Source organism: Vicugna pacos, chromosome X, assembly GCF_048564905.1.
Source record: "Vicugna pacos chromosome X, VicPac4, whole genome shotgun sequence".
Lineage (NCBI taxonomy): Eukaryota > Metazoa > Chordata > Mammalia > Artiodactyla > Camelidae > Vicugna > Vicugna pacos.
The window spans coordinates 861,585-888,066 of NC_133023.1; the positions used below are offsets into that span (position 1 = coordinate 861,585).

General features: G+C 55.2%; 1 protein-coding gene across 1 annotated transcript; it reads left to right on the forward strand.

The window, feature by feature from the left end:
* The first annotated feature begins 2,072 nt into the window (after positions 1-2,072).
* On the forward strand, positions 2,073-25,130 carry ASMT (acetylserotonin O-methyltransferase). The gene is made up of 9 exons (XM_006210170.3): positions 2,073-2,163; positions 5,524-5,759; positions 11,625-11,799; positions 13,297-13,426; positions 15,564-15,632; positions 16,736-16,854; positions 18,654-18,794; positions 21,179-21,301; positions 24,885-25,130. Exons 2-9 carry the CDS (start codon positions 5,691-5,693, stop codon positions 25,094-25,096), a joined length of 1,038 nt encoding a protein of 345 aa, XP_006210232.2. The 5' UTR covers positions 2,073-2,163; positions 5,524-5,690; the 3' UTR covers positions 25,097-25,130.
* Positions 25,131-26,482: the final 1,352 nt, after the last annotated feature.

Sequence of the window (26,482 nt, forward strand, 5' to 3'; positions counted from 1 at the left end):
TCCCCGACCGTAGCAGCAGACACATCCCTTTTTCCTCCAGAGTCCTATCAGTTCCCGCCCTTTGTGTTTTGGCGCTGTTACTGGTTGCGTAGGAGTTAAGGCTTGTTGTGTTTTCTGGGAGAGCCTTCTCCTTGGTCATTTGCGGCGGCCGTGTTTACTTTGATGGTTTTCCTTGTCTGGGAGTCCGTTCGGTGCTGAATGTGGAAGAAAGGAATTTGGTGGAAGTTACACATCTGGGTGTCCAAGACACACACGTGGCATCCAAGGGTGGCAGGAAAAAAGGTTTTGGCGTTAAGTCACGTGTGTTCCCTCTCTCCAAGCCGGGCTCTGCCGTGGAGAGGACAGTAGGGGTTTGTTGTGACGTTGCAAAGGCTTTAACGAGGCAACATGATTAAGAATGAGGATTCGGGAGCCTGGCTTTGGGGTCTTCTCTCCTGCCCTCCCACTCAGGCGTGCCCCCAGGGTCCTGTTCCCCTCTCCACCCCATCAGAGCACTGGAGCCCGGGTGCTGTGGAGTGAATGTTTGTGCCCCACCCTGCCCTCTGCCCTCATTCCTAGATTGAAGCCCTAACCCCCAAGTTGATGGTATTAGGAAGGCAGGGGGCGCTCTGGGAGCCGATCAGCTCATGAATGGGATGAGTGTCCTTTCATTTTTAAGAAAAAAATTTTGCAAGGGGGTAGGTAATTAGGTTTATTTATTTTAATGGAGGGACTGGGGATTGAACCCAGGACCCCATGCATGTTAAGCACACACTCTACCCCTGAGCTATACCCTCCCCCCAGAGTGTCCTTTTAAAGAGACTCCACAGGGCTCCCTGCCCCTTCCCTCACGTCAGGACACAGTGAGATGTGCAGCTAGGAGCCAGGAAGCGAGTCCTCACCGGACACTAAATCTACCCCTGCCGAGATCTCAGAGGTCCGCCCTCCAGTCTGAGCTGTTAGAGCAGCTGGAGGTAACTGGCACCAGGCGAGCGCCAAGTATGTCCTCACTGAAGCCTTCTGCAGTCGCCTTCCATCTTGCTTAAGGGCGGCAGATTAAATCATCCTGCCACCCCAGACTCCCAACAGATGAAACCAAAAGTTGCTCAGTTGAAAAAGAAAACCCTAGAGTGGCAATCTTAGTAAGTGTGGACAAGGATGTGGAGAAATTGGATCCTTGGGAAAGGGTTTAGCAGCTCCTCAAAAAGTTAAACCTAGAACGCGCACAGGGTGCAGTCATCTCACTCCGAAGTGTACACCCCAAGGAATCAAAAACACTTGTCCAGGATTGATTATAACAACAGCATTTACAATGGCCAGGAGTGTGCCCAAGTGCATGGAGGATGGATGGATGGACGGATGGATGGAAAAATAAAATGAGATCCATGCACATGGGAGAATATTACTCAGCCAGGAAAAGGAGTGAAGCTCTGACACAGGCTGCAGCGTGGGTGGACTTGAACACGGGATGGTCCGTGAGAGAAGCCGACACAGAAGGACAGACGGTGTGTGATTCCACTTACAGGAAACGCCCCGAACAGGCAAATCCAGAGACGCAGGAAGTGGGTTAGTGGTGCCAGGGGCTGGGGGAGTGGGAGTGACTGCCCAGGGGGGCGGGCTCTCCTTCTGGGGGGATGAGAATGTTTCAGAAGCACAGATGAAGGCTGCCCAACTCTGTGAATGTCCTGAGTGCTCCTGAGTTCTTCACTTTAAATGGTTAAAATGGTCAGCTTTATGTTACGTGCGTAATAACCACGTTCGTTATGTTACATTCGTTCCCCCCGAATAAAAACCCCAAGGATGTCGTGTTCTGGCTTTTTCCTTAATTTCCCTTTTCCTAGGTTCTGCGGAGGGGGTTATTGGTCTCATTCCCCTGTATGCCTTGCTCTTTGAGAAGGTTTAGAAGCTTGTTTGGTTCAGGGACTGGACTATGTGACGTCTCCCCAGACATCTGGGCATCTGACTCTGGGAGAAGCTGAGGATGGCGTGGGCCCCCTCCCTGCCACCCTCTCTTGGCTCAGGTCCACGTGGCTCAGACCCAGGCGGGGCCCATCCTGCTCACCCGTTTTCCTTACACCAACCTCAGTGTTTCCTCAGCCTCGGACCTGCATCTGACACAGCGATCAGGAGCACCCGGGAGAAGGGAGCCGTGCCATCCACCATCAGCTGTGAGTCACATTACTGGTAAGAAATCTGTGTTGGTTTCCTGGGGGCGGGGGTGACAAATGGCCACAAACTGGGGGCTCTGGAGACCAGACGTCTGAGGTCAAGGTGTCCCAGGGCCGTGCTCCCTCCCGAGGCTCCAGGGGAGGGTCCCTCCTGCCTCTTCCAGCTTCTGGGGGCTCCAGGCGTCCATCCCTGGGCTGGTGGCCGCCTCCCTCCCGTCTCTGCCTCCATCTCCACGTAGCTTCTCCTCTGTGTCTCTCCTCTTCTGTCTCTTCTGAGGTCACTGTCCTTGGATGCAGGGCCACCTCCTCCAGGAGGATCTCCTCTCAGGTCCATCACATCATCCCGTCTGCAGAGACCCTGAGGTTCCAGGAAATTTAGGGGAGCACTCAACCCCATGCAACATCTCAATTTAATTATTATTTTTTTTTGGCCGGCGGGGTAATTAGATTTATTTATTTACATTTGGAGGAGGTCCTGGGGATTGAACCCAGGACCTCGTGCGTGCTAAGCAAGCCCTCTGCCACTTGAGCCACACCGTTTCCGTGTAACAGCCCAATTTCAGAGTCTACAATGTTGATTCTTCTTGTTCTAACATGTATTTTGTGGTTGATGTAGCCATTTCTCACCGAATGACTAGATAATGTTGAATCCGTGATGCTGTATTTTCCTGGCATGTCAGTCACCCCGGGAGCATTTAAAAATCCCAAGGCCTGACTTCCTACCTCGGGGGGTCTGCGCCAGCCCAGGTGGAGGTCTGTGAACCGCCCCTCGCCCAGGCGGTCCCCACATGCACTCAGAGTTGAGGATTGTGCCACGTAAATCTTCCCATTCCTTCTGTGTTTCCTTCAATCCCGTCGTGGATCCCGAGGACAGAGCTGTGTGGCTCACGTCAGGGTGGCCCTCTGGGGAGCCAGATGTCCCCATGGCCCACGTATCAGAGGACCCCACTTCCTGCAGCCACCGCCCCCCCCCCCCGGCCTTCCTCAGACCTTCTCACAGACATGCCGTCCACTCAGCAGACAAACCTGGGGGAGCTGCCTTCCTGCAGCGGGAGCCGTGCTGGGGGCCAGGGTTTGGGATTTTGTGTCCGGGAGCGGGGGTGCTTCTGTCCCCGTCAGGTAAAGCCCGCTTACTATTGCCGGGCAGGCAGGAAAGCATCCCTCAGAGGCGGTGTTCCCGGGTGCTCAGGTCTACGTGAGAGCTTTCCTCACACACCAGCGGTCGTTTGTAACAAGACGGGGTGCTACTTCCCGGCTTCCTGTTGCTCAGAAGCAGGGGAGCATCCTGAGTCTCGTCTGCCCTGCACCCGTGTGTCTTAGGTCCTGATGGGGGTGGGGTGCGGACCCCAGGAGACAGAGCCCGGGGTTGGGGAGCCCCACTGCACGGAGTGGCAGACTTTGCATTTTGAGGCAGCCTGTGTGTGCCGTTACCTGGGGCCAGTTTCCTGTTCCAGACCTTCCTAAGTGTCCACGTACGGGCGGACCGTGTTGTATTGCTCTTTGCAGAGGTCAGTTGTCCCCCCACCCCCACCCCAGTGGAAGGTGTGGGGCCACCCTGCCTCAAGCACAGCTGTCAGTGCCATTTTTCCAACAGCATTTGCTCCCTTGGTGTCTCTGAATCACGTTGGGGAGATTCTCAGCATGTCTCTACAACTTCTAAATTATTACTCTACTTGTTACAGTACCTATGATTTTGACATTAGGACCAGGATTCACTGAAGGCTCAGAGAATGGCTAGTTTTTTGGGGTTTTTTTTTTTTTGTTTTTTGTTTGTTTGTTTGTTTTTAGCATGAAGTGTTTTTAATTGTAGTAGCTGCATTGTTTTGTTTTGTTTTTTTAAGACATAAAGCTGCTGCACAGGTGACAGACTACAGTCTAGCGTAATGGTCATGGGGAAAGGAAAAAATTCGCGTGACTCACTCCGGCAGTGTTTGCTGTGTCGGTGAGGTCTGCAGCCGAGCCCAACATCCCTTCTCTGTATACCTGTGTGCTTTATTCCTTAAACACAGCCTTACTGGGGGGGCAATGCCTTTGTGAAGGCTGGAGGTCTTGCTAAATCTGTTTTCCATTTAAAATTTCCTGCAAACCCAGAGCTGTCATAATAAAAATAGTCCTAAAAAGCAAAGCCAGGTATATAGTCCACATACCATAAAATCCACCTTCTTAAAGTGTACAATTCAGTGGGTTTTTTAGGACAGCAACCATCACCACCATTTAGTTTCAGAATTAATTACATTTTTGGTCTTAAACGCACAAGCCAGGCTCGTTTTTAAAAGAACGCTTGTCAACGTAAATTCTTTTCTGGCCAGTGAGAACTCCCTGCGGTCGGAATGCCGTCTGTCTTCTTCTGGCAAGGAATGGGGACCATCCAGGGAGGGGCCGGGGGTCTGATGCTGATCTAGCAAACAGCCGGACGCCGGACGGGGTGGGACCGTCACCGGCTCCGAGTCCCTCCTGCTTCTGAAAGCCTGAGTCCGAGCAGCGACCTTGAATTTCAAAGGTTATGCTTCCGTCTCTGAGAGCGCCCTGGTCCTTCTCAACACCCCACTTCATTACTAAAGTAATCGCCTTAACTGAAGACCCCGGACAGAGCCTGCAGCCGCGGGGGCGGGGGGGCGTTTAGGCTCAGCACGGCTGCTTGTGTTTTAATCACGCAAATGCACCAGATGCCCAGACGCTCCGTCCTCCTGGAGGAAAGATCTCAGTGTCTCGACGACTCTGCCCACAGCCCTATTTTTCCAAAATGTTCAGTCTCCCATCCGTGGATGGCTCCTCTTCTGCATGTGTTATTTTTTTTTTTTAAATTGAGGCACCGTCAGTTACAATGTGTCAATTTCCGACCACTGTGTTCAATATCTTGCCATAACCTACGTGTGCATCAATAGATGAATGGATAAATAAGATTGAGGGGAAGTTTCCGTGGCAATTTTTTTTGTTTTAATCCCCGAATTTTTCATTGCTTCTCTGTAAAGCTGTCTGTCCTTCACTCATGTCGGCCCCTTCTTGGTCTCACGCACCTTGGTCTCAGATGTCTGGTCTCCAGCACTCGGGGAGGATGGACGTCTGCGGTTTTAAGCCTCTCAGTTTGTGGTTCATTTGCTAAGGCCACTGTAGAAAATTAATACGCCCGCTGTGTCCGCGCAGGAAGGGGCACGGAGGCTTCAGGCCATCAGCTGCGTCATCGGCGCTGGGGACTGGTGGGCACTTTGGAGTTGGATCCGTCCACAGCTGGTGGTGGAAGGGGGGCAGGGCGTGGGGCTGGGGGTACAGGCTGTTTCAGGGCTGTGTGCTCATCAGGGACAGAAGGCTGAGCTGAAACCCAGGTGGGACCCACAAGATTTGTCATCCCTTTAATGAGGCTTACGGAATTTTCTAGGGTGACCTGACTTGAGCTCATTCCCGGGCCTCCAGCAAGGAGCTTCTGACGGCAGCGCTGAGCCCTTGGCCGGCACCCCCCCCCCCCCAGCATCTTCCTTATAGACCCGTGGTCCCCGAAGCTGGGACAGCCGGGGGGTCCTCAAAGCCAGGCCGGCGTGGAGGAAGATGGGTTCCCCGGAGGACCAGGCCTACCGTCTCCTCACGGAGCACTGCAACGGCTTCATGGTGTCCCAGGTAGGGCGGCAGTCCCCCGGCTCGGGGTCCATTGCAGGGAGCTGGGGAGGCGGAGCGGGGCTTGAGTGCCTAATGGGGACGGGGCCTCGCTTGGGGGTATGCGAGTGTTCTGGAACTACAGCCGAGTGTATGCGCAGAAGGCTGGCCGCCGGGGCCTTTCTGGGGCGTCTGCTGGTACCATGGACCGTGTCTCAGAATGAAGTTCTTAAGTGCTTAGCCTGAAATAGGTACGAAGACAAATGAGGTGATGGTCACTGAAACACATGTATCGACGTATTGGAAACAGTTCTTTGTTTTTTTCAATTGAAGTCTAGTCAGTTTACAACGTGTGTCAGTTTCTGGTGCACAGCGTCGTGTGTCAGTCACGCACACGGATAGATTCCTGTTCATATTCTTTTTCATTATTAGTTTATACAAGATATTGAACGGAGTTCCCTGTGCTGTACGGTATAAACTTGTTTATCTGTTTTGTATATAGTAGTTAGTATCTGCAGATCTCAAACTCCCAGTGTGTCTCTTCCCACCCCTGGCCCCCACCCCCGGTGATTATAAGTTCATTCTCTGTGTCTGTAAGTCTGTTTCTGTTTTGTGAATAAGTTCATTTGTGTCTTTTTAAACATAATACATTTTATGTATTTATTTTCATTGAAGTCTAGTCCGTTACAATGTTGTGTCCATGCGTGGTGTGCAGCATTGGGTGTCGCTCATGCATACACATACATATAATTCCTTTTCATATTCTTTTTCATGACAGGTGACCACAGGGTATTGAATATGCTTTAAAAAAAAATAAAATCACATAGCAGTAGAGTAACGTAGGAGTTCTTGTCTGTTCCACACTAAAATTTAAAATCCAGACGGGTGTGGAAGGTTCACCCACAACGTAGCAGAATCAGCGTGTCACCCCTTCCCGTGGGCGAGTAGATTGTGTGCGCAGTGACAGTGGCAGGCACAGGACACACGGTGTGTGAGTCCGTCTACAGGAAACGCCCAGGACGCGCAAACCCACAGACACAGAAAGTGGGTTCCTGGTGCCAGGGGCTGGGGGATGGGGGTGACGGCTCACGGGGACGGGGTCTCCTTCGGGCGGGCGATGAGAATGTTCTGGACGCAGACAGAGGTGGCTGGTTGCACAACACTGTGAGTTTGCTAAAGGCCCCACGTTCTTTAGTCGAAAATGGTTAAAGGTGATTCTCACACTGCTTGAATTTTGCTTCAATAAGTAAAGGGGAGGCAAAGGGGGTGGTTGCAGCTCAGGAGTAGAGCGCGTGCCTGGTGTGCGCAGGGTCTCGGGTTCGATCCCCAGTGCCTCCATTAAAAAAATAAATAATCCAAATTCTCTCCCCTACCCCGCAAAAAAAAAAAAATCAAACAAAAATGTAATAAAGTAAAAAAATTCAAAGTGGAGGCAATTGGAGTCTGGTTTTATCTTTCAGAGACTCACCATTGCCCGGTCTGTTGAATGAGGTGATGAGCGGTGGGTGGAGGTCTCGGCTCAGTCGCACGCCGGCGCCGTTGGGGATAGACTCGATCCTGTGCCTGGGGTGGGCTGAGCCTCGCCGGGTACAAAGCTGTTCGGGGCGTTTGTTGTTTGAGTGTCCTTTGGCGGTGGCCATGCCGACGGGTGTGAGGTGCTGCCTCGTCGTGGTTTTGATCTGAGTTTCCCCTGATGTTAGCGATGCTGAGCAGCTTTTCGTGTTCCTGTTGGCCGTCCGCGCTTCCTCTTCTGGAAAAAAACGACTGTTCAGCGCTTCTGCCCCAATTGTAAATGGGTGGTTTGGTGGTTTGCTTTGTAACTGAAGTGGGGTTGATTTAAAATGTTGGGTTCGTTTCTGGGGCACAGCGTGGATGGACTTGGCGGCCGTTATGCTGAGGCAAATGAGTCAGACAGAGAAAGACAAATACTGTGAGGTGTCACTTAGATGCGGAATCTGAAAGGAAGGGGTGGAGATAACAGAAAAGAAACAGACTCACCGACGTAGAGAAGGAGCTGGTGGTGCCCCGTGGGGAGACGGGGAGGGGAGGGACAAGGTGGAGATGGAGGATTAAGAGGTACAAATCATCAGGTGTAAAATGAGCTACAAGGATGTGCGGTGCAACACGGGGAACAGAGCCAAGCTTTTACAATAACTATACATGGAGGAAAACCTTTAAAACTTGTGCGTCACTATATTGTATAGTGATGTAACACATTGTGACATATAATATTGTACATCAACTATACTTCAATTATAAAAATATATTATAAAATGCAAAATATACATGTATTGCATACTATATATAACACAATATTGTATAATATATATATTGTATGCAATTGCATACAATTGTATACAATACTATGTATATAATACAATACAGATAAAATACATACAATTATAAAATATACAAAATACAAAAATATATTATAAAATATATTATAAAATACAATTATAAAAATATATATTAAAAAAAAATAAGGTGTTCAGAGGCAGGTGGAAGAAAAGGATCCGTGGCTGGGCTTCTCTGGTGGGAGGACGGGGTTCCTCCAGGCTTTATGGAGCGAACCTGCAATTCTGAGAACACACAGCTTCGCCACAGGGTGGCTGAACACCCTTGGGGCCGAGAGATGCACGTCCGTCAGTAGGTGGTGGGTGAGGCTCCGTGGCAGCATGACCAGGGGTGGGATTGGGGGTTAGGGGTGTCTGCAGCTGGTGGTGGATCCAAACCCGCCAGCACGGAGGAGCGTGGTGGTGTCTCACGTTCTCTGCGGCAGCTTTCACGACACGTGATGACATGGTGGCCTCTGGGCACGTCGCCACGGGTTCTGAGCTCGTGCGTGGTCTGTGCTGACTCCATCCTCCGAGGGGGTGCTCAGATTCAGGGAGAGGCGACTGAAAACGGAAGTGAGATGTCTTCCCCCTCCAAGGGTGGGGAGCCCTGGATTCCTCTCCGGAGAACCTCCCTCCAAGGATGACGGTTGTCAGTTTTAGCCCCACTGAGAAAAGGAAAAGGGGCTCCTTCTACAAACAATGGCGTGACCTGGTGCCTTTCCCTTGTTCAACCTCGCCGTGCTGCCAGCCTGCCCCCAGCCGGCGGGGCTGCTCGCTCACGGGGGCATTCGTGGGCATGTAAGTCTTGGGAGGAAAGTCACTCTGGTCCATGGGATTCCATAGCATTGGGCTGTCACCAGTTCAGCAGAGCAAGAGCCAATGCCGTCTTGCTGGAATAAAACTTAATTACCTTAATAGAACAAGACTCAATACAATGTCAGTAGAACCAGAGTTAATCCAACGTTAGAATGAAAACTTAATACAACCTTAATAGAACAAGACTTAATACGATGTCAGTAGAACCAGAGTTAATCCAACATTAGAAGAATAAGATGTCATGCAACCTTACAGAGTAAGGGTCCACAAAGGTTCCTTATAGGTGGAATGGAACTGACCTGAACCCAGGGGCTCACACAACCAGAACAGGGTGAGAGTTAACGCCGACTTCACAGGACGGGAATAGACACAATGTTAGCGGAATAAACACTAATGCAATCGTAGTAGCGCACAATTGAATACAATCTTAATAGCACGAGAGCTAATAAAGTCTTCATTAAAAAGAAAACAACCCGAATACAACTTTTAATAGGATGAGTGTTAATAACATCTCAGTCGAGCAAGAGTGATTACAGCTTTTTTTACTTCTTTTGTTTTTGGGTTTGTTTTTTTTTTTTAGGTGCGGGTGGTAATTAGGTTTCTTTCTTTATTTTCTTTTAATTTTTTTAATGGAGGTAACTGGGGATTGAACCCAGGACCTCATGCAGGCTAAGCACGCGCTCTGCCCCTAAGCGACAGCCCGCCTCCCCCAGGGGTTACAACTTTGATAGAATTAGACTTAATCCAGCTCTAGGACAAGAGCTAATGCCGTCTTAATAGGATAGAACTGAATGCAACCTTAATACAATACGAATGAGTGGGACCTTAACAAGAGTTGATACAATCTTAACAGAATAAGGGTGAATGCAACATCAACACAACAGGATTGGATACAATGTTAACAAGAGTGAAGGCAACCTTCCCAGAGTAAGAGCTGATGGAATTTTAATTTCATGTAGTGGTTCTCGCACAGGGACTGCGCCCCCAGGGGGCACTTGGCAAAGTCTGGGGACGTTTGTGGTTGTCACAACTGCGGGAGGTCCTGGCATGTGGCGGGCGGAGACCAGAGACGCAGCTCCACACCCCGCTGTGCACAGGACGCCCCCCATCAGAGTCCTGCAGCCCCACATGTCAGAAGTTTGGCTGCCTTCATAGAGTAAGAATTAATAGTATCTTAGGGGGAGGCTGTAGCTCAGAGGTGGAGTGTGTGCCTTGCATGCATGAGGTCCTGGGTTCAGTCCCCGGTGCCTCCATTAAAACAAATTTAACAGAACCATCATCAAAGAATTCAGAGTTAATACAATAGCTTGATGCTTCCCTCCCCGACATGCATTTTGAGAGCTTCCCTCGTTAAAAAAGAGGCAGGTCTTTTTCTGACGTGTGTCCCCGTGGGAAGTCGTCTGTGACCCACCTCTCACAGCCAACATCCGTGCGGCGGCCTTGGCACCCACCCAAAACTGAGTGTGCCAGGGGACAACTGCATTAGCGATTTTTTTTTTAATAATCTTTTCTGTGTTATTTGAAGGCGTGACCTATTGACTTCTTTAGACAGAGAAGGAGAAGAAAAAATAACCAACCGGTCTTCAGATTCAAACACCACTGTGTAGGGAACACCGCTGACATCTTTTTTAAAAAAAAGTAATATAGGTATTTCCTTGTTTGGAAAATCAAAATGCATAGGGAAGGGCTCGGAATGAAAATGCGGAAGGCGCTCTCTGTCCCCCATTCTCCAAATCCCTTTTCCCAAGGGTGACCCCTGTTGACCCTGAGAGACAGACAGCCTCCCTCATCTTTGCTCCCCGCCGGCCCGCCGGTGAATGGCCCTGTGGGACCCTGCGTCTCCAGGGGCAGCCCCCACTACACCCTGGTCCCCACCCTCCCTGAGGACCAGCCCATCCAGTCCCTGCGGGATGGGGCAGCATTCTGGTTCAGCACGTAACAGAGCAGGAGCAGTTGCTTCCTGGGTGCAAGGTGGAAGCATCATTAAAAAATATTAAAAAAAATTTTATTGCGTTAAAGCAGACACTGTAAAATTGAACATCTAAACCGTTTTTAAGTGCCCATGTCAGAGGCATCAAATTCATTCCCACTGTTGTGCAGCGTCCCCACCATCATCGCCAGAACGTGTCCATCTTCCCAAACTGAGACTCTGTCCCCATGAGGCACTCGCTCCCCCTCTGCCTCCCCCCAGGCCCCGGCCCCCACCCTCCTAATCCTTATGAATCTGCACCCTTCTCCCGTGAGCCGTCAGTCCATCCCGCTCCCCCAGCCCCGGACAACCCCGAATCCGCCTGCTGTGTCTGTGGATTGGCCGGTTCTGGGCGTTTCCTGTAACTGGATTCACACCCTGTGTCCTGTGTCTGCTTCTCTCTCTGAGCACCTGTGTTCAGGGTCCGTCCATGTTGTCGCCTGTGTCGAACCTCCCTCCCTTTCTAAGACTGGATGCTACGGTGCATTGCGTTTACGCTAGATTTTGTCCGTCCACCCACCCCTCCATCGGTGGACACGTGGGTGGCGTCCCCCTTTGGGCTGCTGTGAGCGCTGCTTGCTCCAGCCTTTGGGGGTCCGCACCCCGCAGCAGGATGTCTGGATCCTACGGCTCTTCCGCGCTTAGTGTTTTGAGGAACCACCGTCCTGTTTTCCGCGGCATTTCTGAACTCACCCCCACCGCCCACCCCGTGGCGTGTGTGGCTCCGAACAGGATCAAAGCTGCTTTGGTTTCTGCCCCCGCCCCGAGGTGCTGTTCGCCGCCTGTGAGCTGGGAGTGTTCGACCTTCTGGCCGAGGCCCCGGGGCCCCTGGCGTCGGCGGAGGTGGCCGCACGCCTGGCCAGCAGCCCCCGTGGGACAGAGCAACTGCTGGACGCCTGTGTGTCCCTGAAGCTGCTTCACGTGGACGTGAGGCGAGGAGAAGGTAAGTGTCCTTCCTGTTTCGAAGAAGGTGTTTAAAATAGGCACACGAGGCACGTCCTTTTCTGTGAAGGGCCAGAGGCTCAGGGCTATCAGGGCTGTGGGCCGGCCCCGCGGCCCAGGCCGCCGCCGCCTCGCATCTCTGCCCTTGGAGCATCCAGGCAGCCGGAGACAGCATGGAAACAAATGGGTGGGGCTGAGTTCCAATAAACCTTTATTGATCAACTAGCTGGTGGGGCCAGGGTGCTGATAAAACTTTACTGACCAAATGGGCGGTGGGCCAGGGCTCCAGGAGTGGGTGCCGGGCCGGTGGGAGGCGCGAGGGGTGGGCCTTCTGTTTGCCGCAAGGACTTGTGTCCCCGTTGGATTTCTGGGGTGCAAAGAGGGGGGAATGGGTTACCTTGAACAGGAAGACATCGCTGGGGCGTGGCCGGTGCTCAGATAGCCTGGCTTGGAAACCAAGTAGGTGTCACGGTGCACGGCGGCCAGAGCCACCGGCAGCAGGCACAGCGCGTGAACAGCCTTTGCAGACCACCCCGCACCCCCTTCCCCTGCTGGTACTGCCGTGTCCGGACATGCACCCCGTGCTGACCTCGGCCAGGGGGCACCTGTGCAGGATGCGGGCTGGGGACGGTGGGAAACACCAGGGGGTCGGGGGGCCTGGGGTTCCTGCCGACACCCAGCCCAGGCCGGTGAGGAGGTGGGCAGGTGAGCAGGCAGGAGGCGCTCGGGTGCTCGGCTTGGAGGCCAGGTGGGCAGAGAGCCTGTTCCAGCTCTGCCGTGGGGTCCACATAAGAGACCCGCAGCATCCGTCAGGTGTGATGGACTGTGCGGAGATGATGAGAGGCTCGAACGTTACTCTTGGCGAGCAGGGCACGCGTGCTCCTGCGCTAAGAGGGAACAGGACCGCGGTGGGGTCCCAGGCACCACGGCTGGGTCCCCAGGAGAGGAGAGGAGGACGCAGGCTCGGACACCAGAGAGGCGCTCTGGACATGCGGCCCTGAGCTGCCCAGACCCACCCCCTGATCGGGACAAGGCCTCCCTGGGTTGGCGGGGCAGAGGCTCGGGGTAGCTCGGAGCCCAGCTGAGGGTGCGCCCAGAGAGCACAGTGTCCTCTGCAGCCTGGGGGCTGCACGGCCGCCCGCACGTTGTCGTGAAGACTGTGTCCTTCACCCGGCCGGGCCACCTGCCGCGTAGCTGAGCTCGGCCAGAAAGCCCCCCGTCCCTCCCCAGTCTTTGTTTCCTTTTCACGAGTCGGGGTGTTGCCCCCATTTGTTGAGTGTTAAACCAGTTACTAAAAATCCACAGACTGCAATAAACATTTCCACCTGCTCCACAAGATCTCCCACACCATCTGCCAAAGTTGAAGCTGACAGGTGTGCCAGGTGCCCACCAGCCGGGACTAGGGGCCAGCCACACAGAGGGATTTTGTGCAGTGCACGTCGGCAATGGCTTGACGCCTGGCTCGTGTCTTTTCTCTGTCCTTTCTGTTTGTTTGCAGCTGTCTATGGGAACACGGAGCTCGCCAGCACCTACCTGGCCAGGACCGGCCCCAGGTCCCAGCAGAACATGGTGCTGTACATGGCCAGGACGACCTACGCATGCTGGGGCCACCTGGCCGGGGCTGTGAGGTGGGTGTGGCATCACCGAGTCCCCAGGGCTGCGTGGGGGCTGCTTTCGGGGCGTCCCCGGGGAGACGAAAGGCGGGCTTTGCCAGAGAACCAGACACGGCATTGCTCGGTTTGGAAATGCAGAGCAGGTGTCTCAAGTCGCCTGGGGGTGACCGACGGGATTCCTCAAATGATGCCGTGATGAGAACCCCTGTGTTTCTGGGGTCTCCGAGGGGAGGGGGAGGTGGTCCAGAACAGAGGGTGGCAAACCTCACAGGCTGATGTCACTGCGGTGGCTTTTGTGCACACGGGTTCCCAGCCCACAAGACCGGCCCCAGGGCTGGAGGACCCTCTGATGGGGTGGGGGCGTCCTGTGCCCCGTGGGGCGTGGAGCTGCGTCCCTGGTCTCCACCCGCCACATGCCAGGAGCTCCCCTTCTCCAGTGGTGACAACCGGAAAAGTGTCCAGATGTTGCCCTGTGTTCCCTGGGAGGACGGAATTGCCTCCCACTGACAACCGCGGCTCTACATTTTCTTTTATTTTTTAAATTTTTTTTTGAAGCATGGAGATAATTACATTTTTATTTATTTATTTTTAATGGAGGGACTGGGGAGGGAACCCAGGACCTCGTGACTGCTACGCACACCGCCTACCGCTGAGCTGCACCCTCCCCACCTGCGCGTTCTCTTTCTGAGGTGTTTCACCTTGAGCCCCATCTTGAGCCGACGGTAGCTCATTAGCTGTGGAAGTCTCAGGGCCAAGCTCTACCACTGATTTCAGAAGGATGTGGTTCTGAGTGTCACCGGGCGGCCCCGGGGCAGAGCTGCAGGCGGGGGATCCCCCGGGGCTGGGGCGTCAAGTGCATGAGGGACGGGCCTGAAGCTTGGAGTCCCGGGGACTCTCGGCACGTCTTTGCAGGAGACCAAGGCGTCAGGGGCCTCGTGTCACAAGCAGCCAAGAGGGCACGGTGGGGACAGAGGCGAAGTGGACACTGAACGCCCGTATAAAGGGCCAGCCTCCCGTGAGCTCCCACCGCCGCGTCCACGCGGCAACGCTGGGCCACGGCTGCCACAGCTTCGGAGGTGTGTGTTTTCCAAGAAGCAGGCTGTCGGGGGGAGGGTCTAGCTCAGGGGTAGAGCGTGTGCTTAGCATGCACGAGGTGCTGGGTTCAATCCCCAGTCCTTCCATCAAAAAAAAAATGAATATATAAACATAACCACCCCCAAAAACCCTCAAGAAACAGGACATGTAGATTTTAACAGTGGTCTCCCGTGTTTGAGGTTGAAACGCATTCAGTTAAAAAAAAGAAGTTGGGAGGCCGTTAGGGTAAATCTCAGTGGTAGGGCGTGTGCTTGGCACTCACGAAGCCTGGGGTTCAATCCCCAGTCCCTCCATTAAATAAATAATAGAGAAATAGACCAAATACCTCCGCCCCAAAATAAAAATTTAGAAACTGGGGGAGCTCAAGCAAGCACCGGGTGAAAGGTGCCCAAGAGGACAGGAACAAAACCTCACCGTCTCGTCCCTCGTGCAAAAAGGAAGCCAGCTCTGGAGCGAAGGAGAGTGACCCTCCGCTGCTCACCTGTGCCCTGTGCTTCCGTACGAGGCTGCCTCATGTTGGTTTAGAATTCCTGCTCTAGTGGCCTTTCCACCGCCGTCTCCTGAATGTCGGGCGGACAGGGTGCCTCACGTGACCAAAGGCTGGCTCATCAATTATCCGTGAAAGGAGAGGGGGTTGATTTCGGGGCTGCCAGGATGGGAGGGGACACGTCACAGATGGGCAGCTCACCTGGGCATCCGGGGAGCTGGCTGAGGTGGGGCAGGAGGACCCAGAAATCTTTCACCCTGGCCGCCCCGGAGGAGGGGGCGGGCCAGCTGGCTCTCCAGCGGCAAGAAGGTTCCAACTGCCCAGACGCCAGGGGACCGCTCTCCTTAGACGGCCCCTCCATGGCTTCTCCGCTCACATCGGGGAGCCTGCGGCCCCGAACGTGCACCTCGCATAGAGCACGCGGGATCAGAGTTCCGGAGTGTGCTGGGTTCCCGAAGGAGGTTCCCTGCGTGCCATGGGTGGGTGGGGGGTCTGGGGCTACCTGTGTGCATTCTGGGCAGTCGCCTCTCAGCATCCCAGTGACCGCCTCCCCCCCCCCCCCATTTTCAGAGAAGGGAGGAACCAGTACCTGAAGGCCTTCGGCGCCCCCGCGGAGCAGCTCTTCACCGCCATCTACAGGTGACGCCAAGCGCCGGCTCTGGGGGGCGCCCTGCTTGGTTCTACAACTCAGGGCTGCAGAAATGGGGCCAAACAGAGCCAAACAGAAGAGAGCTGAAAGTTGATAGTTCATTTATCATTTCTTAAAAAAAAAAAAAATCCCCAGATTCGGCAGCTCTGATGTTTGTCTGGATCCATTTCTTGCATCGATGCCAATATTTTCATCTTTGTTTTTCGGTAGGAAAATGAGGCACCCTTTTTCCTGTGGCTGCAGTTACTCAGGGAATACGTCTGTCTGTCTGTTTGTTTTCTGTGCAAAGACACGGGGCTCATGCTTTGCATGCAGCTCTGGTGTAAGAATTCTCAGATGGTGATGCCCTGAGGACTAGGTGCCGGGTTTGTAGCTGCCCGGAGGGTGTGGTGGGAAACGGAGGAAGGATGCAGAGAGCTGGTGGTCCTGAGAGGAGCCGGTGCCCTCCCCACCCCTCCCCTCCCCTCGACGTGCCCTGCCCTCCCCTCCCCTCCCCGTCTTCCTACACCGACACCAAACCCACACAGCAGACTCCGAGAGCGGACAGAGAAGACAGGGAGTCCAGAGGACCCCCAGGCACCCAGCATCGTTGCCTCCTTCTCACCTCCACCCCCTTCCCAGACCCCTCCTGCTCCCACCATCTCTTCCCCATCCCCCTGAGTCCCCACCGCCTGGAGCCCTCGCCCCATCGTGGGTGGACTCCCTCCCGGACTTGCAAAGCAGGGCAGATGCTCCTTCTGCCCCGTGGGGTGGGGGACACTGTCTGAATTTCCCTGATTCGAGAGCATCAGAGCTCGTCTGACGGTGGAAAGGGGCGAGACCCCCTTTTCCGTGGTTTCCAGAGACAGGTGATCCCTTCCTGCCGTGCTCGTGGTCTCCTGGAGCTGGGCGTGTGTGGGCGGCTGGCCCGGGGACACCCCGAGCCCCGCCAACTCCAGCAGCGCAGACTCCAACCCGCAGACGCAAGGCTTACACGCAGGCCTGCGTGGTTGGCTGGTGGTTGCTGGGCCCGGGGCTCCCCGGGTTGGGTCGCTGCTCGCGGGGCCCGCCCCGGGGGTGATGTGGTTCTTACGGGCGTTCTCTCACGGGCCAGGTCGGAAGCCGAGCAGCTGCTGTTCATGCGGGGTCTGCAGGAGGTGTGGAGCGTGTGCGGGGGCAGCGTGCTGGCCGCCTTCGACCTGTCCCCCTTTCCGCTCATCTGTGACCTCGGTGGTGAGTGTCCGCCCCCGGTGTTGGGGCTGTGCTTGGATTCAAGCCTGTGAACCCTTGTTTTTTTTTTTTTTTTATTGTTGAAGTCGAGCTGATTTACAAGCCTGTGTCGGTTGCAAATGTGCAGCTGAGTGATTCAGTAACGTGATTTTTTTAGGTCCTTTTTCATTATAGGTTATTATAACATATTGACTATAGTTCCCTGTGCTGCTCAGTACGACCTCGTTGTTTATCTGTTTCATATATAGTAGTTTGTATCTGCTAATGTCAAACTCCTAATTTATCCCTCCTATCTCCTTTCTCGCCTGGCAACCATACATTTGTTTTCTGTGTCTGTGAATCTGTTTCTGTTTTGTAAATAAGTTTATTCACATCTTTTTTTTTAGATTCCACATATAATTGATACTACAGTATTTGTCTTTCTTTGTCTGACTTACTTCACTTAGTATGATCATCAGTCCAACCATGTTGCTACAAACGGCTTTATTTCCTTTTTCATGGGTGTGTAGTATTCCATTGTATAAATATACCGCAGCTTCTTTATCAACTGTTGATGGACATTTAGGTTGCTTCCATGTCTTGGCTGCTGTAAATAGTGCTGCTGTGAACACTGGGGTGAGTGTATCTTTATATATTGGAGTTTTCTCCCAATATACGCTCAGGAGACGGATTGCTGGGTCATGTGGTAAGTCCGCTTTTAGTTTTTAAGGCACCGCCACACTGTCCTCCGTAGTGGCTGCACGCGTTTACGCTCCCACCAGCAGAGCAGGAGGAGAACCCTGGTTGTGCCGGCTCCCCGAGAGCTGATGACGGAAGGAGATGGGAAACCCATGCAGGACCGTGGAGAAAGCCTTTCTTGCACACCCGACGGCCGTCCTGGCTCTAGTTCCCCAGCGTAGCCGGCGAGCAGTGGCCCCAAGGGCGAGGGTGTGGGGCAGAGAGGCGGGTCTCCGTGTGGACAGAGGCCAGAACTCCCCGAGGAGGTGGAGGGGGAGGATCTGATGAAACTCCGACAGCACAGCCTTGTCACGCTGCCTTCCTGGTGGAGGCAGAAGACCGTGCGAGCCTGCAGGGATCGGGCGCGTGTTCTGGGGTCCTGTGGGGGGCACGTTTGCCACCACCCTTCGCTTGGGAACCTTGTGTTCTGTCGCCAATGGGGATGAGAAGGGTGGGTAGCCAGGTCTGCAGGTTAGACGCCAGGCCTGGGGCGAATCGTAGGGCAAAGGCGGGCACGGCGGGTGGTCCTCCTGCCCCCTGTCTTACCGGGTGGGGCTCCTCTGACGTAGAAATGCCCGCTACAGCACAGTCTGTTTTTGGCAAACCCTCTCGCTCCCACAGCAGAGGCACGGAATGCCGCATCCACTGTTCGGTAGGGATGGGGGGTCAGGAAACCATCCCTGGTGAGGAAGGGGCGTGTTTCTCAAGCTCCGCCAGCGTTAGTGGTCACTCAAAGCAAGAGATCAAGGAGCCACTGGGGACGAAAACACGAGACACAAGCCCCAGGGCGTGCACGCCGGTGGCAGTGGGAACGCTCCCCCTGATTTCTCATCGGGGCGTTCCCTGGAGATGTCCTTCATGCGTATCTCGCTCCAGCCTCTGCTTGGCTGTTGTCTGCCCTTGGCGGGGACAGACGCCCTGGCCCAGGACGACACAGGCAGCTCAGAGCGTGTGTGGAAGACGGGCGTACGGGCCCGTCCAGCCAGGAAGACGCCCTGGCCTTACTTCAGGGGCACACGGACGGTGCAGGCATGAAGACCAGAGTGGGGCACCCCCCCAAGCGCACATCCTGTGTCCACCCGCAGGCTGTTCTGGGGCTCTGGCCAAGGAGTGTGTGGCTCTGTACCCCGCGTGTCACGTCACCGTCTTCGACATCCCGGAGGTGGTACAGATGGCGGAGAAGCACTTCTCCTTCGCGGGCGAGGAACGGATCAGCTTCCGTGAAGGTGGGTTTCCATGCGCTGTGTCCGCGGGGAGCCCGAGGCAGTGGTGGTGGGGGGCTTGGGAGAGGCCGGGAGTGGACGGTCCGCGTGACTTCCCCCACCCTCCAAACGCCTGCCCTCAGCTTACTCATGATGGATGCAAACCTGTGGCAAGGCACGCTGTTTTCTTGCAGCTAATTCCTGAGTGTTGTATGGCACTCAGTAGTGTCCCCTGAAAATTAACGTCCACTCAGAGCTCATGAATTAGAATTTACATGGAAACAGGGTCTTTGCAGACGTGATGACGTGAAGGGCCTGAGAGGAGGTCCTCCTGGAGGAGGTGGCCCTGCATCCAGTGACAGTGACCTCAGAAGAGACAGAAGAGGAGAGACACAGACACAGAGGAGACGCCACGTGGAGACGGAGGCCGAGAAGGGAAGGAGGCAGCCACCAGCCCAGGGATGGACGCCTGGAGCCCCCAGAAGCTGGAAGGGGCAGGAGGGACCCTCCCCTGGAGCCTCCAGAGGGAGTGCGGCCCTGGGACACCTTGACCTCAGATGTCTGGTCTCCAGGACAGGGGAGGATGGATATCTGTGGTTTTAAGCCCCCGATTTGTGGCCAATTCCTTCGGCCGCCCCAGGACTCCCCTGCAGGTGTCTGAATCCAAGTCACTTATCAATGACCATAAATGAAGTGGGTTGACAGCAAGATGAGGGGACAACAACCGACTAAGAAGACTGAGAAGATTCTCAGCTTTCAGGCGTCAGAGACCACGGCGGCTTTGCCGGGAGCCAGAAGGGACCCCCTCTGGCCACGGAAACACGGGGTGTGTCTCCCCGGGACGGGCTACCTTCTGCCCTGCAGGTGCTGTGTCTTCCAGTTTACAGAGGAAACCGGCCTTTGGTGGGTTTTTTTTTTTTCTTTGCTCGCTCGGAAGGAAAACACCATTTCTGCCCACTCAAATGTGCTACGAATTCGCTATCTTTTCTTTAAAAAAAAATCACCCCCAAGTTCACGGCGTCTCATGGGACAGGCCGCCACCGCTGAGTCTGAGCTTGAATGTGGGGTCGGCAGTCCCCAGATGTTGGCGGGACCACCTCCTTGTGACCTGCTCTGGTTCCGAGAGGCTGAGCTCCGGGTGGCCCAGGTGTGCCGGATTGTGCCCTTGAAGGGCTGAGTACAGGTTTTATTTAAAATTCTCACCATCACAAATTTTTTTTTGGAGGACATAGTTAATGTTGATTTTTTAAAAATGATTGCATTAAAATACCGTAGGGTGAGGGGTACCTCAAGGGTACAGCACACGCTTAGCGTACACAAGGTGCTGGGTTCAATTCCAGGTGCCTCCATCGAAAAAGTTAATTAATGAATAAATCTAATTACCTGCCCCGCCTCCGGAAATTTTTTAAAAAATATTCTGAATCCCAATGACCAAGTTTTGGGGCCCCTTATATTTTGTGCACGGAGGAAGAGCTTCAGCCTGATCTTCGCCTCATCTCACCGCTGGGGAGACGGTCTCTGCTTCTTGGAGACTCACGGCCAGTCTTACTCCCGTGGCCCGTCTGGAAAATGCGGTGAAGGAGCAGACCTCGGAGGTTGGGGCGATTAAGGCAAATGGCAGGCTGCTGTGAGCTGCCTGATCGCTGAGGTTTGGTGTCTGCGGTCGGTCACCAGAGGGGACAGAGGGGTGTGGACCCTCGTTCCTGGATCCGACTTCCCTCCATCGAAGGCTGCAGGCGAACAGACGCCCAGCCGAACTTGGCCCTGGGGCCGCAGTTTTCGGAGAAGGACCCTGTCTCTCCTCACTGAGGGGAGGAAAATCCATTTGGAGGGCTCTCGTTTCCCCTGGCCTACCTCCCCGGCGCCCGTGGTTCCCGGGGCGCTCCGCGCAAGGAGGGGACGCGGGGAGCAGCCTAGGTGCCATGCAGGATGCGCGCGCCAGTTGCTGTGCATTTCAGAGCCAGCCGAGTGAACGCGGGCCCACCCAGGGCCACCCAAGGTCCCTCCCCACGCCGGCGGTTTTCGTGGGAAAAATGGTGCGAGAGTTGAGCGTGTGCCACCGCCTGTGGGTAGGGGTCTGTCTTGGGCATTTCTGTTCAGTCAAGAAAACGTGTGTGGACAGTTGGTCCAGTTTGGCTCATCGCACAGGAGCTGCTAACCGATCGCCAGGGGCCTCCTGACACCCATGGCGTACGTCCGGGTCCCGCAGGAGCCGACTGTTGGCACAGGGAGCTTAGGAAATTAAATTAAATTAAATTAAAACCACTTCCCAGACCTCATTTCTTTGGTTGAGGTTGAGGCTGTAGGTCAGCAGCTGGAGGATCTGGTGGCCTTTCCATGCCAGGGGGAGGGGGCGTCAAGTGGGGCGGGGTTGCAGGCTGACCCCCGGGCACCGCCCTGTGTTGCAGGAGATTTCTTCAAAGACCCCCTTCCCCACGCGGACCTCTACATCCTGGCCAGGGTCCTGCACGACTGGGGCGACGAGAAGTGCTCTCAGCTGCTGGCGAGAATCCATCACGCCTGCAAGGCAGGTAGGTGGTGGGGCCACGTGGTGACGTGCGTGTGAGGCCCCTCCATCCTGGTGGTCCAGGAGGACCTGGGCACGGCCTCTGTGTGTGATGGGGACAGTTCCCGGCTGTCCTGTGAGGTCCCCCACCCTGGTGGTCCACGAGGACCTGGGCACAGCCTCTGTGTGTGATAGGGACAGAGGCCCGGCTATCCTGTAAGGTCCTTCCATCCTGGTGGCCCAGGAGGACCTGGGCACAGCCTCTGTGTGTAATGGGGACAGAGCCCCAGCTGTCCTGTGAGGTCCCCCATCCTGGTGTTCCACGAGGACCTGGGCACAGCCTCTGTGTGTGACGGGGACAGAGCCCCGGCTGTCCTGTGAGGTCTCCCATCCTGGTGTTCCATGAGGACCTGGCCACAGCCTCTGTGTGTGACAGGGACGGTGCCCCATTACACTTCCAGTCCAGCCGACAGGACGGGGCCCTGCTGCTCACCATTCAGGAGTCTGCATGTTGTCCCACAGCGGGATGCTTGGCTGCGAACGCCCTCAGTGTCCCTTGTCTGTCTCACCCTGAAGCGTCCGTGACGGCATTGCAAAGCAGCGCACCCAGGCTTGGACACACGGTGAAGCTGCCGGGGGCCGTGGTGGCCTCCCTGCACTGTTCAGTCTCGCGTGTCCCACAGCCTGGCTTCGCCGAGGTCGCAGGAAGCGTGCTGCCCAGGGGTGTCCCCCACGCGAGTCCCAGCCCAGCTCGAGGCCTTGGGTTCGCTCGCAGGGCTTCAGAGCTTGCCTTTTCTCTCTTCTGTTTTTGTTTCTAAGTGGGTAGGACTCTTGCACAATTCGGGAACCCAGCGCTGCGTACAGAGGTATCTGCAGGGAGGTCTGGCCTGAACTCCAATCCCCGCAAACCTGCTTGTCTCTGGCTCTTGGAAGTGAGCTGTTTCGTGATGGGGGTCTGCCTGTGCCGGTTTGGTGAAAACAAGTGCATAGATGTCTGTGCACCTGTGTGTGCATGTCGTGCGTGTACGGATGCAGTCGTGTGTGTGTGTATGTGCACAGGGATGTATCTGTGGGGGGATCTGTGTACATATTACAGATGTGTACACATGTGTTAGAGTGTTATACACACACACATGCACACGTGCGTGCAAATATGCATGCACACATGCACGTGGGCATACATGCATCTGCACACGCAGGTACACATACATGCAGGGGTCATGGATGCGTGTGTGTGCACACATGTACGTGCACTGTACACAGACACGTGGATCTGCACACGTCTGCATACATGTGTGCAAGCATCTATATGGATGTGTGTGCATGTATATGCATGTGTGTCTGTACACGTATGCACGCGGATATATGCACACATGCGTAGGTATACATGTGTACATGTGCGTTATGGGTATGCATGCAGGCAAAAGTGTCTACGTTTGTACATGTGGATGTAGGGATCCGTGTGTGTGTGTATGAAGTGTGTGCACGTACACAGGTGTGCATGTATGCATATGCATGTGCATTTGTATATGTGTACAGATGTGCTCGGGCATGTATGAATGTGCATGTACACGTGGGTGTATGTATGCATAGATGTGTGCATTGTACATGAACGTGTGTGTATGCATAGTTAACGTGTGACCGTGCACATGCACACGTATCTGCATGTGACACGGACATGCAGGTCTATGTATGTGTGTATGTGTGTGTGTAATGGACACCATGCATGTGTGTGTGTTTGCATGTGTATACGTGTGTTTATACACATATATGTACACATGAGTATGAGTATGAACGTGCATGTGTGTTTATGCACATGTGTGCACAGACATAAATATGTGGGGGTTGTTTATGGACACATACACACGAGTGGACAGGTGTCGATATGTATGTGTGCATGTGTTTATGCACGTGTGTGTACACATGTGAATATATGGGGATGTGTGTGTGTGTGTTTATCCCGAGAAGGTTATGAATGTGATTTCTATGTGCGTTCCGGTCTGTTTTATTAGGTGCTCGCTCCTCAGAGATCAAGTATACACGTATGGGACCCTGCATGACTGTATGCGTGTGGATACGTGCGTCTGTGCACATACCCATGCGTACACGGATCTGCAGGGCACACCCGGATGGTACGTGCTCTGTGTACCACCATCCACATGCCCTTCTTCCCCGGACCCCATAGCCAGGAGCGCTGCCCACATCTGACGGGACGGTCCTCACTGGCCCTGCTCCGCGGCGCTCTGTCTGTGAGCAACCCCGTGTCTGCTCCCGAGGCCGGGAGCTGCGCTGCGTCCACACCTTCGCCAGTCAGGGCACATAGTGCGCGGGTCTTGGTTTGGCCCCTGGGGGACTCGCCTAGACTTGGGGCTCATTGTGGCGAAGGACCCATGACTTGGTAATTGGCAATGAAGCCCTTTTTTTCAAGTCATGCTTATTGGATTATGTTTTCCTTGAGAATCGAGCACCTAATAGAACGGATTGGAGCTTATATAAAGGTCACCTTCCTAACCGACGGGATGCTGTCTGCGCTTTTAGAGGGCGCGCCGTGTTCAGTCTCCTTGTGGCTTTGTTTCCAAACGGCGCCGGAAGCGCCGAGAAAGACAGCCAGGGCGCGTGCTGGCTTCAGGCCTGCGTTTCCAGCGCTGCACTTCAGGGGTGGAGGCCCTTCTGCCCTACCCCGCCCCTCCCCAGTCTGGAAAGCCGGACACTTCGTCCATGCCGTCCTGTGTCCTCTGTTTCATGCTGGCGTTTGAGAGGTTTAGGACATCTTGACACCCTCTCTTTACGAGACTTTTGACCGGCCGTCTGCGGCATATACAGCCGGCGCTTGAGGCAGTTCAGGGCATGGCCTGTGCCCCTTGCTCTGCTGTCTTCAGCATCTTTGTTCTTTACGTGTGCGTCCCGTCTTTAACCGCATCTCCACCACGGCTGTAGATGCCCAGGGTGTGCGGAGTCAGAATTAAAACCACATGAGGCAGTCAAGTCACCAAAGGGGGGCATTGCTCCAGCAGAGCGGCTGTAGCAGCTGCAGGGGCGGGACCTGACCTTGTCCACACCGCCGTGCTCCCTGCTCGCCCCCAGGCGCGCTCAGCACGTCCCATGTTTGTGTGGAATACGTGAAACATTTTATGCATTGCTTGAAATCTGGAAAGGACCGTCAAGTCGCTCCTCCCAGCCCACCGCCCAGGCATTTGTGAAGCCTTGTCTTCGAGACGAGTCAGCCGCTCCCTCCTAGGGTCCAGGTGGAGGAGACTCGCACCCACCTGTGTCTCCCGGGGGGCTGGTCGTCCGTGGCAATGACGCTGGTGACTCCCACGCCGCCGCTGGCTTAGACCCCGTGTGGCCAGGAGAGGGGGTGTCTTTGCACACACATATGCACACACACAGACACACACGTCCGGTCTCTCGTGCAGACCTGTCCAGCGTCTCAGGGCCACCCTCGTGTGCTGGGGCTGAAAGCGACCGAGGGTCCGCAGCTTCGGGCCCGCCATGCAGCCGACGAGGGAGGATGCCCGGGCTGGGGGCTGGGAGGGGGGAGCCGGGAGGAGCAGCGGGTCCTCAGTCTTGGGGGACCCTCGCTCATGCCCCAGCTCTCCGTGTGGCAGGCGGCGGCGTCCTGGTCATCGAGAGCCTCCTGGACGCAGACGGGCGGGGGCCGCTGACCACGCAGCTCTACTCCCTCAACATGCTGGTGCAGACGGAGGGCCGGGAGAGGACGGCCGCGCAGTACCGCGCGCTCCTGGCGCCCGCCGGCTTCCCCCGCGTCCAGTGCAGGCGGACCGGGGGCACCTACGACGCCGTCTTGGCCCGGAAGTGACTCCCTGCAGGGGCGCAAAACGTTGCAATAAAGAGGTGGTCTCCGTGACGCCTCCTGTCTCGTCTTTGTGCCCGGAGGGCGGGTGACGCGGGGTTTCCGCTGGCGGCCAGCGACCGTGTGCATTTTATCTTCTTTCCTTTCCTTTCACTTCTTTCTGTTTGCTTCCGTCCTATTTCGTTTCGTTTTAATTATGTGACGACGTGAAGGACCTGAGAGGAGGTCCTCCTGGAGGAGGTGGCCCTGCATCCAAGGACAGTGAGCTCAGTAGAGACAGAGACACAGAGGAGAAGCCACGTGGAGACGGGCGGGAGGCGGCCACCAGCCCGGGGACGGACGCCTGGAGCCCCCAGAAGCTGGAAGGGGCAGGAGGGACCCTCCCCTGGAGCCTCGGGAGGGAGCGCGGCCCTGGGACACCTTGACCTCAGACGTCTGGCCTCCAGGGCTGGGGAGGGTGGATGCCTGTGGTTTAAAGTAGCCCGTTTGGGGGTTTCCTGTTTCTGCCACCACCGCCGGCCACTCCCACTGAAGGAAACCGCGCGCTGCTGCACACATCTCAAGTTCTAAGTTTGGAAAAGCCCAGAAGAACCTCTCCTCCGTTTTGCACTGGGTGGTCTGTGCATGGGGCGTGTTTCCCAGAAGCAGGAGAGACTGTTTGGGAATCTGGGGGGTGTGCATGACACCTTTTAAAATTAGATCGAAAACGGGAGAAACAGAGGACCGGGTTTGTTCTCTGCTGACACGTTGTCAGAATCTACACCATCTCATTTCAGAATGTCCCCTCTCATGTTGGGAGACCCCGTCCTGCTAACAGCGTGCTTGGGACCCTGGAGGGAGTGGCACTGGGTGGTCCCGCTGGGGGGGGTGCATCAACACGAGTCCGTGGGGCCCCGTTCACGCCGGCAGTGAGCGGCTTCCTGTCCTCTGAGGTGGCCTGAGTGTCCTGCAGGGACGGGGCTGAGGACCCTGGCCCCACCCCGGGCCGCCGGCCCCAGCATCCACCCACGGTCACCCTGACTCTCACATCTTGTCTTTGAGATGCAAACGCTGCATCTGCCAGTTTGGGTATTTCTCTGAACGTCCGCAGCTCAGCCAGGGAACCCAGAGGGGATGCTGAAGCCAGGGTGGCCCTTGGAAGCCAGGGAGCGGGGCATGGCTTCGGGGTCCGGAATTGCTACTCAGCAGGACCCTGACCTCAGGCAGGCCGCCCTCCTTCTCTGGACCTTCCCCCTTCCGGTTTACCAGCTGAGGCTGGCTCATCTCTAAAGTCCTGCTCGCCTTAAACCCGCTGCGATTCCTTGAAAATGCTGAACCCAGTGCTCCTCGGCTGGGCTGGCTTTGTCCCGCTGGGACAAACACCGGGCAGTGTCTGGAGCCGTCTCAGGCAGT

Coding starts and splice junctions, on each gene's coding strand:
- ASMT (XM_006210170.3), top strand. CDS start 5,691: ATGGGTTCCCCGGAGGACCAGGCCTACCGTCTCCTCACGGAGCACTGC. Junction 5,760..11,624: donor ACGGCTTCATGGTGTCCCAG/GTAGGGCGGCAG, acceptor CCCCGCCCCGAG/GTGCTGTTCGCCGCCTGTGA. Junction 15,633..16,735: donor CTCTTCACCGCCATCTACAG/GTGACGCCAAGC, acceptor CTCACGGGCCAG/GTCGGAAGCCGAGCAGCTGC.